This window comes from Nyctibius grandis, chromosome 11, assembly GCF_013368605.1.
Source record: "Nyctibius grandis isolate bNycGra1 chromosome 11, bNycGra1.pri, whole genome shotgun sequence".
Classification (NCBI taxonomy): Eukaryota; Metazoa; Chordata; class Aves; order Nyctibiiformes; family Nyctibiidae; genus Nyctibius; species Nyctibius grandis.
This window is the reverse complement of record NC_090668.1, coordinates 23507619-23521109: the sequence shown is the minus strand read 5'-3', so window position 1 is coordinate 23521109 and position 13491 is coordinate 23507619. Positions and strand designations below refer to the sequence as shown.

The 13491-nt window shown below is 40.9% G+C and overlaps 1 protein-coding gene across 1 annotated transcript in view; it reads left to right on the top strand.

Annotated features, from left to right (window-relative positions):
- Nucleotides 1-13491, top strand: part of ADAMTS17 (ADAM metallopeptidase with thrombospondin type 1 motif 17) — a 189212-nt gene that overhangs the window by 143227 nt on the left and 32494 nt on the right. The window contains exons 16-18 of the mRNA XM_068410576.1: nt 2035-2192; nt 6432-6591; nt 8592-8727. Of these exons, the coding sequence (XP_068266677.1) occupies nt 2035-2192; nt 6432-6591; nt 8592-8727 (454 nt within the window). The remainder of the gene's footprint in view (nt 1-2034; nt 2193-6431; nt 6592-8591; nt 8728-13491) is intronic.

The following is a 13491-nucleotide window of genomic DNA, read 5'->3' as shown; positions in this document are numbered from 1 at the left end:
CTAAATCAACTTGCACTGACGAGTCAACGGTAATGTGGTATCCTTATGGTTGGAGTTGTCTTTCAGTGTTTGAAGAATATCAGCGATGCTGATGCAATAAGTTACATTAGAAGAAAGGACATGTTACTCCAAGATCTTTCCTTCTCAATATTCATCTTACTTCCTTCTGTAGTAGAGCGTTCTTCGTTGTCCTTACTGGTGCATAGAGGCACTTCCTGAGAGGATGGATGTGATCCTACAGCACCTGACCTTATGCGTGTGTGTTTAGCTCATGGACTCTGAAAGGAGGGTGGCTGTGGTGGGCTGCTCCCTGCCTGCTGATATTTTTTGTTTCCTGGTGTCCATCAAACCCAGGGGCAGATCATATCTCATCCGCTTCTGCCTTTTGAGAGCAAAGAAAGCATCAGGAAGTATCCTGACTATAAACTCTGCTTATTTCTGATGCTGGAGTATGGCAACCTGTTCAATGTTCGCACTATGGAGCACACACAAACTCGGGAACAGATTTATTTTGCACTTGCAAATCTTCACATGTCTATCAACACAGAGATTTGATTGGTCTTTTTCTTAAGGGAAGCCTAGGAAAATACAGTTTCAAAAGTTGGTTCTGCTTGGAAACTAAAAAAAAGAATTGCAGAGTTTTCGTGCTATGTTTGGAAGGAGAGGTAAATGATCTATGAATTTTATGTTAATGCTTAAAGATCAGAATAAGTTTTCTTATATACTATCTGAACGAGAATCTTTGAACCAACTGCTGCCAGTCTTTACTCAGACTCAGGTTGGACAGTCTACATAAAAACACACAGATCTTGCCTTGCAAACCAGAATTCAGTTTACAGCCACTGCTGCTCTCATACTATTTCACCTCAAGTACTAGTTTTAATAGTTGTAAGAGTATAACACTGCAGGTATGTAAGTATTTTACCAGAAGTATCTTCAGGTTATACTCAAGCAGCTACTCTGTGGTGTTAGATTCTTACATCGTGTCTGCCAGTTTGGTACACGTGTCCAAATTTATGGTACCATCTGTTTTTCTAAGATTAAAATCTAAATAGTTAGATTTGAGAATAATTGTGATCTAAAAGTTATCTAAGTGTTAATTTCTAATATACCAGATATTCCAGGCATGTTCGTTTTACATACATGCCTATGTGTTTCCCATGTAAACCTTGACAAATAGTATTTAGATTTTTCCTGGAAGAATTACAGCTCTAACTGATTGTTCTTAATTATGCTCTCTGTTTACAATCTGCACTCCACTCAGCTTGGATAAGGAAAATTGGCTAGTAAGTTTTGTGCTTTCCTAGTCACTTCTACTTTGTGATTCTTGCTTGTTAGCACAATGCTGTAGTATTTTAGTATTACTTTTAAATCTAAATTAAATCTCTCTTCACTGAAAATCATTGAAAATCATTTCAGTTGTGCAAGCTTTCTTTTGCAAAAGCAGAGCTGTATATGTAACTGAATTCAACAATATGCCATGAGTATGTGTGGGTTTTGGACATGCTCCTGAAATAGGTCAAACTATGGAAGAGTTCTACCATTTAGCCCTAAATTAGTAGTACTTTTTCAAGCACAGTGGGTAGTTATCTTTCCTTCCTTTTATTCCCTTTGTATCTCCATCTGCACACTCTTTTTTTTCTTCCCTTTAAGTTTTCTGGCAGTGGAATGCACAGAGAATGCCTCGAAGTTTTGAAGCTGGAGAACGCTGCTTATTTGGAAAGCAGAATATAGTAATTTTAGGTAGTAAAGCCTTAGCAAGACCAGTTTACATGACATTTTTGTTACTTAATAGCAACGTTAATATAATTAGAAATGCCTTCATCAACTGAAATACAGAATATGCCCAAGTTAGAAACATTATGCTGAGTCAGCTAAAATTATACTCTTTTTTTTTTTTTTTCTTTTAAACTCACATCCATTACAAGGCTATTGCATCTTGTACTTCACGTGGGCTGAGACAGAAGCTCAATAGTCAATATTGTAATTACAAATTTGCTTACGTTTTATTCCATGGTGTTTGATTCATTCCAGCTTTAAAAGATTCCAGTAAGAGATCCATTAACAGCGACTGGAAAATTGAGCTTCCTGGTGAGTTTCAGATCGCAGGCACTACTGTCCGGTACGTGCGAAGGGGTCTGTGGGAGAAAATCTCTGCCAAAGGACCAACTAAAATACCACTGCACTTGATGGTAACTTTATATCCTTTGTTTGTGTTTCTTAAGTGATGCAACATAAAGGGTTTATATCCTAGCTGAAAGTTAAATTTTGATTGTTTGCTTCCTCACCAGGGTTTTTTAAAGGTATGCTATAGTGCCTCTCTTTGCATTCTTTTGCAGCGTTGCAAGGGCTGGAGAAACCCAGCTCCCTCTTTAAAAATAGGTGATGCTCTATTCTGGGACAACATGCAGTGTCCCAGTAAGCTCGTGTCCAGCACAGGATACTCCTGTAATATGTTGCAGACAATGTGACAGGTCCATTCTAGAGGATGTAGGTTTCCAGGGGCCTTCTTTATTTCATGGACATACCTGCTCACATACATGAAAGGATGTTTGCCAATATATCTTCTCAGCTGATGCCAGAACATATTCTGTATTTAAATACACTGTTGCTCTAACAGAAAAGATGCAGATTTGGGATGTACAGATGATACATTTGAATTTGACCTCTGTAGTGACTTAGTTGCACACAGAAATGTTCCATGTTTTCTTTATAATGTTTTTTTTTTTTAAATTTTATGTATTTTAAGGTGTTCTTGAAAGTTTTTCCTAATGTTCAACGTAGTCCTCCTGTTAACCAGGCATGTCATTTTATAAACAGTCATATGGCAGCTGTATGAGAACATGAGTGAGAAGTCCACAGGGGTGAGAACAGGATTGTGGTCCTAGTCCTGTCACTGATGGGTGATGGGGTGACTTGTGGGCCAGTAACCTTAACGTTTCTATCTCTAAGATAGCTGTAATAATGCCTTATATATGTGTTACTAGTTGAAAATCTGCAGAAAGCTTTACAGTTTCTATAGCGAGGTTTGCATACAAACATAGAGTATTTTCATGTATGCATTGTTTCCTCTAACTTTTTTATCTAATTACATTTTTCTGTGTACTGTTTCTTTTCCTTGTGGCTTTTTGCCACGTTTATTCACTGAAAGCTATCTGTAAGCACTGCTAAAAATCAGAAGGCTCTCCCTTTCCTCACCTGAATTTTTTGGCTTGCTGGTGTTCATTGTGCAACATTTTATGGCCCAGTTTGAAAAGCTCAAAAGTTGCTTGAACTTTTCACACACACAAAAATTAGTAATACTGCACTTTGTTAGTACTTTCTCTGTGTCAAAATATGCTGCACAGGAACATGAGGTGTTTTGTCTTTATCAGACAGATGAGTGAGTTTTCTAGGTTCACATACAGACCAGTGTGAAGCTGGATTCGAAGAGGTTACTACTGAAATAGTGGTGCAGGTTTGGGCACACTGGCACCTTCCTGACTCAGCCATGTAACACAAGGGAAGTGTATGCAGGAGCCACCTTCATCATCAGAAAAGTCAGCTTCTGCTTGACTTTGGCCTTAATGCACCTCTTCCCTCCTGAAACCAGGACTCTGACAAAGTATCTTGTACTGCCCAGGTCTTCCTAACCTCATGTCAGAAAAGGGAGTCATGCAGGTACCGTTTGTGAAGATGCCGTGCAGGGTTCCTTTGCCAGCTCTTGGAACCTTCCAGGGTGTTACTTCGTTGAGGTGTACTACGGTAAAATCTGGTACCAGAGCTGGTGAACTTTGGCATCAGTAGAGCTTTGTTTTTAAAGAAATACTCATTTCCCCTTCATTAAGGAGTAAGCATCTAGGAAACTAGCGATTATGAGGTTCTCCATGAGTATCCTTTTCACGTACAGACTGGCATTTTCAGCACATATGAGCAGAGGAAATTTTCCTTCTTCACCTTCCCCCCAGAAATGATTAAAAAGGAGGAAAGTAAAAGTTACCAGACCGTTAAAAAAAAACATGTGGCTTAAAATCACTGCCAGTCGTAAACAAAGCACACGTGAAGTCTTTTCTTCAAATCAGATATTAATCTTTGCCTTGATACAGGGTAGTGGGTTTCATTCTTTCAACGCAAGAGAGGCAAGATGGTTACCAGTTACCTCTAAATAGAAAACTGTTGTTCAAACAGTGGTGGAATACACTGGACTGACAAAGAGCCAGAAGCTTCAGTCGATCCATTGTGACTTGCATTTGAAACCAATTACACATACACACGCCCCCCAATTATATATGGCTACGAAATTGCATGAAATTGGTTTCATATGGGCCTTTAGATTCACTAGTCTTGCACCCATATTGAGATAATAAGGATTTCTTTTTAGGAGCTGGTTTTTAATACTTGAGGCATTTCTCCAAGTGCATTGCTGTAAGTATATTTCTTGGAGAAATTAATGTTTGTGTAACTAGGCGTGTGCTAGACCTCCTCTTGGCAACAGAGGACAACCAAACACTCCCAGAGCATAAAGATGCTTTAGACAAGATGGATTGATCAGTTCTGTTGAACAAGCTGTTCGTATCTCGTGCACTTAAAGAAAGCCAGAGCAGGACTTGAGTTCTCTGCCTCTGACTGCCTGGTATTTCGAATTGTGTTTAAAAAAAAAACACATTCATCTTTGGAACTGTGATGATGGCTGCCTAGTTTCAACCTTGGTATTCAGTTCTGGTAGTAAGGCTCCCTCTGTAGCTGAAGCAAAATCATATCTTTGTTCCTCATATCTTCTGGAAGATGCTTTTCTGCCCAGGGTTATGCACTATTCAGAGCAACTCATGGGTGCTGAGTTTGTGTAGCCCCACAGTGTTCACTGCAGAGACCTCCAGGATGTCAGTGGCTGCAAACTGGACCCCTTCTTTCAGCACATACAGTTATTTTTTTGATTAAATGAGCTTATGACAGCTTTAGTGAGATTATTGGTTAAGTAGGAGTGATTTCTGCAAATCTGAATGGAAAACAATTATTGTTGGGTAAAAATAGCATTTACAAATTTGCTTTTTTTTCAATTGGGCAGCTGTTTGCTTCACGTATGATAGCCCTACTTAAAATATCTTATTTGATAAGGTGTTGCTCCTGTTGCAGTATGTGACAAGAGCAAGCAGAATTCACCTCTCTAATGCTGCTGAGATTATGGGATAATAAGTATGAGTAAGCCTAAAGCCACACCATCAGCATTACAATAGTACTTCTATGGCATTTGTTAATAGTGTGGTAACTCAGATTCCATGGACCTCATACTCCACTGAGTATCTTCTAGTCACTTCTGACTTAAGCCAGTGAAAATGAGAGCCAAATGAAGCCCAACATGTAAATCAACACAGGACCAGAACTGTCATCTGCCTGTGGTGGAAAAAAACCCCACATTCTTCTCTGTTCCTCTGTCTTTGTTAATAGTCAGTGAATTTTGGAGTAATAACACTGGAGATATCACATGTGACTCCATGGGAAAGAATCAGCCTGCTGTTGGAAGCAGGTTTCACCTTCCTCTAGCAACATGCAGGCTACAAAAATACACATGTTGCCAGCAGCTCTATGTTATGGCTCTTCCTTGTCATCCTCAGGTTTCTGAGACAATAAAATCCTGCACCTACAACTTGTCAGCAGGAATGGTCATGCCCACTTTGGGTGCCACATTTCCCAGGAGGCATGTGCCTTTTTTTTTTTTTGCATTAGTTGTTTTTGCTCTGAGAAGCATCACCTTGTTCCTTCAGATGTGTTAATGAACATTTCTGCCTCCAAACTCTGGACTGCTGCAGCCCAACTCAAATGCAACAGTAAATGCCTGCAGCTCACAGAATCACAGAATGGTTGAAGTTTAACGGGGCGTCTGGAGGCTGTCTTGTCCAACCCCCTGCTCAAGCAGGGTAGCATAGAGCAGGCTGCCCAGGACCACGATCCATAATCAGTACAGCGTTAATCCAGAACTTCCTCATTCTTTTCAAAGGTCCCCAACCATAAACCTGAATCTCTGCATAAGGCTTGCAGACAAATTGCTTTCTGGAAAACAAGAGTAGGACGAGTATGATGAGTGATAGTCATTAAAATAGTTGTTATATGAAAACTGCTGATGTAATACTTTGTTGCCTTACTACTTCTCTTCAGATAGCCAGTGGCCTGCTGATTGCATTTGAGGCTTAAACAAAGTTCTGCAGGTTTAGACATCTCCATGACTCTTTTAAATATTCACAAATCATGAGCAGTTATTGCTCCCACAGATGCCCTGTTTTACCAACACCACTGTAATTTCAGGCTTCTAGACAAAGCTTTGGTTGCCTTTCATGAGGTACTTATATTTTAGAAATACTGGCCTGAGACAGCATTTCCAGCGTTACTGTCTCTGCAGTCTGTTGGCTTTCCCAGTACAGTGTGATGTAACAGCCTTTCTTTTCCTGCTGAACCAGGTGCTGTTATTTCATGACCAGAATTATGGAATTCATTATGAATACACCATTCCTGTAAACTATACTGCTGAAAACAGAAGCGAGCCAGAAAAGCAACAGGATTCTTTGTACATCTGGACGCACAGCGGATGGGAAGGGTGCAGCGTGCAGTGTGGAGGAGGTAAGGCTGTTTGGAAGCTTGGTGGGACTTGCTGTACGGTGTTTGCAGACACCAGCCGTTAGAGAGGTGCCTACAGACGACAGTGTTGCCAAAGCATGAAGGAAGCTGGCCATGGGAATGAATGTTGCCATAATGAACTCAAATAAGAGCTCATTCTCACCAGCTCTCCCAGCTATCATCCACGTCCCCACAGTTAATTTTCACCCAGCATTTTGGCAGGGACGCTGCTTTTTCGGCTCGTTACTGTAGGCTGGAGCTGCACCTGGATTAGTGCTCCACGGATGGCTCAAGGCACGGCGTGCAGCCCCCTATCTCAAGCCTCCGTCACATTCTTGGAGCAGAGTTTTCACAGGTGTTCAGGCATGTTCCCTGAAAGACACTTCCTTCCCCAGGGACAGAACAGGGACAGTGCTGCTGTGACAGCTCCTGGAGATTGCGTCAGACGCCTTTGATGTGGGGTGGACTTTCTGGGAGCACATGAGCACATTGCAAATCACATTCTTCAGATGATCCCTGGGATGTGCTGAGACAGATTTGCTGAAACCCTTAGGGGGAATTGATGCCTGTGAAACCAGAGACTGGTTTGTCAGCCACTGTCCGTTGAATTTTCAGTGCTGGAAGAAGCAGGTTTTTCCCTGAGGAAAATGGATCACTTCCATGCATTCTGGCCAGTCTTTCTCCACCAGCAGGCCCAATTATTTATCATATTATATGACACAAAGAAAGAGTGTTCATCTTCACATTTAAAGACTCACTGCCTTCAGTGTACTGAAATCATGGATTTATTTTTTTCTGCAAATAGAACTCATTTTAAAATGGACACTTGCTTTTACTCATGTTTTAAAACAACACTTTCTTAGAGCCATTAAACCCTCACATGAATGAGTAGGAAATTTGTTTGTGGTTCTTCTGATTTGTGTTGTAAACCTGCCACAGACTTGAATCAAATCAGTACCTGGCAACATGGCTCCCACCAGTAGTAGCTTGGATGGCAATTGATCTCTTATATTTTGGTTGTCAGATGCTTTTACTACTTATCCAAGCTGGGAAGGGCCTTTTCCCTTCCATACAGACTTTTACAAAATTTTTATTAAAAGAATTTGAGTTATTTTTTATTATCTGCTACAGATCATGAATAAACTCAATTTGATGCAGAGACAGGGTTAAGAAGAGGATCTGAGAAACCGAAATAATTAGCAGTAAGACAAAGTCACAGGGTGCAGGGATGGCATTTTCCTTGTCACATCTGGTCATTGCCATGCTGCCCTGTGGCACCACGGCTTTCCTGATATCACGCAGTGGAAGGCTGAACCCTGAGGGCCATGCTGCTGCGGTGAAGCTCCTGATTGCACAGCTGATGTGAGAAATGCTGACTACTCCTGAGATGTCCTGAGTTTTTAAAGCAATATATCTGGAGGACCACAAGATGAGAAATAATTTATTTTAGTGCCTCAATTTCACCTCTTTGTGAAATATGAACAAGCCCAGTTTATCACTCTTGAACCCTTGTCACTCCTTTGCAACCTGACTCTTTCTGAATGGGGAGCAGCAAGAGGCAGCTGTCCTGTGGTTATCAGTCACTGAGGGGTGGACAGTTGTGTGGCTTCAGCTTACATAGCTGGAGCATCTGTCCTAGGTGATTACAGGGCACAGCTACACGTGGAGGAGGAACGAGAAATGAAAGCAAATTGTGTTCAAGATCTTTTTGACATTAAACACTAAAAAGAGAAAGCCCAACATGTTGTTCCTGTGAAGCAGTCAATTTCACAATTATTGGGGAAAGATTTATAGCTTTTCTGAAAAAAAAAAATAAAAGCCAGAACAGTACAAAGGTAAGACAGAAGTGGGAAATATGATTGCTTGCAGAGGTGGTAGGTCTGTGTAGACTTGCAGAGATAGTAGGGAGCTCCTGGCTTCTGAGTTTTGGTTAATGAGTTGATGTGGTTTTGTTCTTAGCCACTGGTTTCCTTTTTCAGAGTTGTTTTTTATTTGACTTGTAGGTGAACGGAAAACCATTGTGTCCTGTACTCGAATTATTAACAAGACCATGACACTGGTGAATGACAGTGACTGCCAACGAGTGAATCGCCCCGAGCCCCAGGTCAGGAAATGTAACACACACCCCTGCCAGTCACGGTAAGGAGTTAAAAAATAATAAAACCCAATATCCTTTTCCTTCACAAATTGCCCATTTCCAAAGCCTTCATCTGGTGAACACGGTGAAAATGTCTAAAAGTATTGGAACACATTGTTAGCCATAGTAACCAGCTGTAATATTAATTTCCTTCTGTTGAGCAGGTCAGATTTTCATTACCTCAGAGTCCATTTAATTTGTGGCCGGTAAGGTCAGGTTCCATGCAAGCTGCCTTCACACATTGTTTGGGGATGGTTTGTTGTTCCCCTTGACTGCCTCCTGGGTGACACAGCATCTAGCAGTATAAAGCTAGACAAGAGTGCAACGCCTGCATATCTAACCTTTTTTTTTATTTTTTTTGGAATCAGCACAGAGTAGAGTCTGATTAATTGTCAAACAGTGCCACAAAAAACCTCACAAACAACCCACAGCCTTTAAGCTACTACAGCTGACCTGCTGTGTTGCATGCCTGATCTGTATTAGTGTAGTCCAGACTCAGGAGTCTCTAAGCAAGAAGTGTCTCTTCTTTATGTGAAGTTTGTACCGTGTCTAGCAACACCTGCATAGTTTTGGAAACGTACCTGAATCTTGCTGAAGTCAAGAAATTATGATGAAACACATTTTAGATGCTTTCCTGAGTAAGGGTGCTTTTCTGCATCAGTAAGAGTAATTAGAGATCTAACAGTAATAAGTTCTAAAAATAATAAAAAACTCTCCTTTTAATTTGGCAAGCACTTTTAGCTGAATTAATTTTGATCTGCATTGTATAAAAAAAAGATGTTTCTGGCCAAAATGACAAAATGCAGGCAGGCAAATTAATTTGTTCCATTTGTTTGCTAATGAAAAAGTTCACTCTTTCACTGCAGTAATGTTTAGCATTGTGGAGTAATGTAGGCACTCCACTTTTGATAGTAGTTAGAACATAAAATCAGTTTAGGATAAAGCTCAACAATATCTAAAAAAGCATATTCAAAACAACCTGCTAGTAGCTGTTGCATCTTGTATAATCAGACAAGCCAGGGAAACGTACCTACAAAGCTAATCCTGCTGGTAGAAACAATAGGGAAAATGAGAAACAACACACTTCCTTCTAATTAGACCTGCACGCTGATTAAAGTGCCCTGGAGCAGGGAAATCCAGTGTCAGGCAATCCATCAATGAGGCTAGGCTGTTTCAGGTTTCATTTTCTGGCTGCATTGTCTATTATTGCTGCTGTGCAATATTGTGGCCATACTGCTTGTAGTGGTATGGAGAGGTATAGTGAGATACCCCATGTGCTTCTAGGTGTGTAAGGAGAGCCAAACTCCCAATGACTTCAAGGAAACAACTGTCATTTCCATGAGGAAGTTTCCTAGATTCAGTGGTGCTGGGGTTTCTGTCATGTTATTCTCTCAGAAAAACAGAAACAAGGAGCATCTGCTTGTGTTTCTGCCCTGGCATGGAATATTTCTTCTAGATATTTTGTGAAGCCATTGGGAGGAGGCTGGAGTGAGCCCAGGCAGGTATATGGAGGGGTTCCAGGTAGTAGAGATGAAGAAAAGCAACTCACAAAGCTCTGGAAGAAGTGGGCAGCTTCTGCCTCTACTAGCTGAGAGCAGCAAAGGGAGATCTTGGCCATCAGGTCTATTAGAGCCATAAGACCCACAGTGCTGTTTCTCAATGGGATCCCCATGGCCCTGAGCCCTTGGTGAAGTCTCCTCTTTGTTGCACACTTTTTCACCATGACATTGCTACCTGTCCAGGGCAGTGACAGTGGGTTAGGTTAAATCACACAAACCTCCTGAGAAAAGCATACTCTGTTCCTATACCCAGATTGTGTTCTTTTGTGGCTTCAGGTCCAGCCCTTAATGTTATTCCAAGGTATCTCTTCTTCTGTATGGAGTTAACAGGCAATTTATAGCCACAATTTAGCACAGTTGTCCCCAGGAGCAATTAGCACTGGCACAGTGACACTCTCATTGGTCCATTTTTTGTCGAAGCAATGACAGCAAACACCCAATGTGCTTAGTAGCTGGGAAGACCACAAAATCCTTGCTGGTGATCTGATAGCCCACACTCTCTCCCTCCATGTAGACCACACTTTCACACTTAACATGCTTTTGACTGGAAACATTTTCAGAAGCACATTCTCTGTGCCTCTGTAGAATTTAAATTTCCACTTGCATTTGCCCACCCAGATATTAGAAATGCATGCTTAGCATATTCTCTGACCAAGAACATCTTAAAGAAACCATTCTCTTTCACCATGTCAATGCTTTTTTTTTATGAGCCCTGAATTTGTTTTAGGGTTTCAAGTAAAATTATTGTAGCATCTTGTTACAATAAGGTCCTTTCCCATTTCCACTCAGACCTAAGCCCTTTACCTGGGTGTAGAAGAAGGAACAATGCTGTCCTTTCTGTAGTAAACCTGCTCTGTTTTGTACGTTTTGATCTACATTTACACTTTTACTCAAAATTTAAAAGAATCACCTTACATAGACTTTATCTCTAGGGAAAGGTCTTAGAGCCAGCACAGGGCTGGGTCATAGGACACTCAGTCTCTGTTTCTCTTTTGGATGTGCTGTGTGACTTATCCCACTCTGTCCCTTTGCTTCCTCTCTCAATCCATGTATAATCTGGTTTGCAAACTCTTTGGGATGGGTGACATCATGTTGTATAAATGGAGGAAGAGGAGGAGGCTATTGCTGTTGAGATTGTAATAAAAATTAAAAAAAATAACCCACGTTATATAAAGTGAACTGGAGAAAAAAAAAAGGGGTATGATATTAATAACAGTGTCTTTCTTCCAGCACGATCCCAAAGTGCTTTGCAAATTATATATCCCTTTGAACTTCAGCCACCTCTTGGGAGAGCCAAATAACGTGGGGCAGGGGACAGTAGTTTCATGAGGCCAAGGAGAAGGTTAGAGCTCTGCAACTGCAACCCAGCATCTGAAAAAAAACAAAGCAGGATTGAAAAAAGGATTGGATACACTGACATGTTTTAAAATTAAACGTCAGAGAAGAGAATTTTCTTAAGGGTTTTGTTGAAACTGGCGAAAAGAAAAGAATCTTTCATTCTTTATTATTGTTACTCTTTCACCTTTTAAAAAAAATGCCTCTTTCTTCCTATTTTATTTTTTATGTTCCTTGACCCTCTTTTTCCATTAAATTCTTTACAGCTTCCTTTCCTGTCCCAACTGCACCCTATTAGCACCTCTTTATTCTAATCCTTTGCCTAGCTCTTTAGATATTTTTTACAAAACCCTGCTGTAACCAGATGGAATCTGGATTCTTGCATGCGGTGCGTATGGGTTGTTTCCAGCACACTGAACACCAACCCAAATATATAGGCAAACCCAGCACTCATGTTGGCACAAGACTCAGAAATCACAGATCACATCAGCTGTTATTACTGAAAACATAGGTCGGCCAGTGGCCACACACTTCAACATGCATGGTTGGGTCTATGAATATGAAACTGCTCCCCTCTAATGCAGGAAAAGAACCAAAAACACATGAAATCTCCCAACTGTTAGGCTTGTAATGGCCTGTATGCAAACACTGTTCGTTTTCCTCCTCTTTGCTGTAATAGATTTTAATAGAGGTTGAGTTCTTTCAGGGACCTGCTGAATATGTGGTATTGCTACACAGATGCTTAACAGCAGCATAAAAGCCAGAAATCCCTGCCTTCATCTACAGAAAACCACAGGAGATCTGAGCCCTTATTTTCACTGTTTAGGACTTGAAAGTATCTCCTGAGTCCAAGGGTTAGTTTTCTGCTACTACCAGCAGCATGTCATAGACTCCTTTCTGATTTTGCTCCACAGTCTCCCTCCCTCGCTGGAAGGCTCCGCTGTGACCTTGCTGTTCATGTGGGTCAGGATCTTTTCTTTCCAGCCTTAATTATTCGTTGTCATGTTTCAGCCATTTGTTCTTGCGTCAGCTCTGTTCCTTTGCTTGTACAGTATTTTTCCTCCCTAGCTGTTTGCCTTGAGCTAAGTGCCATATGATACAGCAAACCGGTGTATCTCCTCCTTCCATCATTTTGCTGGGCTAAATACATTCTTTTTCTTTAACTTCTTATGGGATCAGAGACTGTGCATCAATTCTTCTTTCCCTTGGTCACCTTCTCTGCTGGTCCTCTAATGCACGTTATTTAAATTCATAATTTGAGTGCATAGGTGACCAGAATTGCACGGAGAATCCCAGTCTCCATCCAATCAAACCCTTACACAGTCACATTCATACTCTCCTGTCTTCATTGGCAGTAACTCTCCTGATACATGCTTTGCTTTTTTCATGGCTTCGTCATATTTGTGGCTTACAGTCATTCTAGATGTTTTCCTCCTCATTTGTTTCAACATATGAATCCTACTTTAACACAGAAATGCAAGTTATTAGTCCCTAAGCACACAGCCTTGCACTGTATGCTATCAATTTTCATCCTCTCTCTGTTATTGCAGTACTCAAGGTTATTCAGTTCTTCCTGTATGACATCCTAATCCTCCATTGCATTGACAATGCTTCTGGACTGTGTATTGTCAGCATTTTCCCTGACTTTTCAGCATTTTTCTTCTCTTTGTGCCAAGGTCATTAATGAACATACTAAATTAGATCAAATGCAGGACAGATCTTACAGGAAGTCCACTGGTAACTAATCTAAATCCCTTTCATACCTGATATTCCTTTACAGCACTACGCTATGGCCAGCTCTCACCTACCATACGATGTATGCGTTGATATCCATGTTTCCCTGCATATCATCAGTTTCTCCAACTTACATAA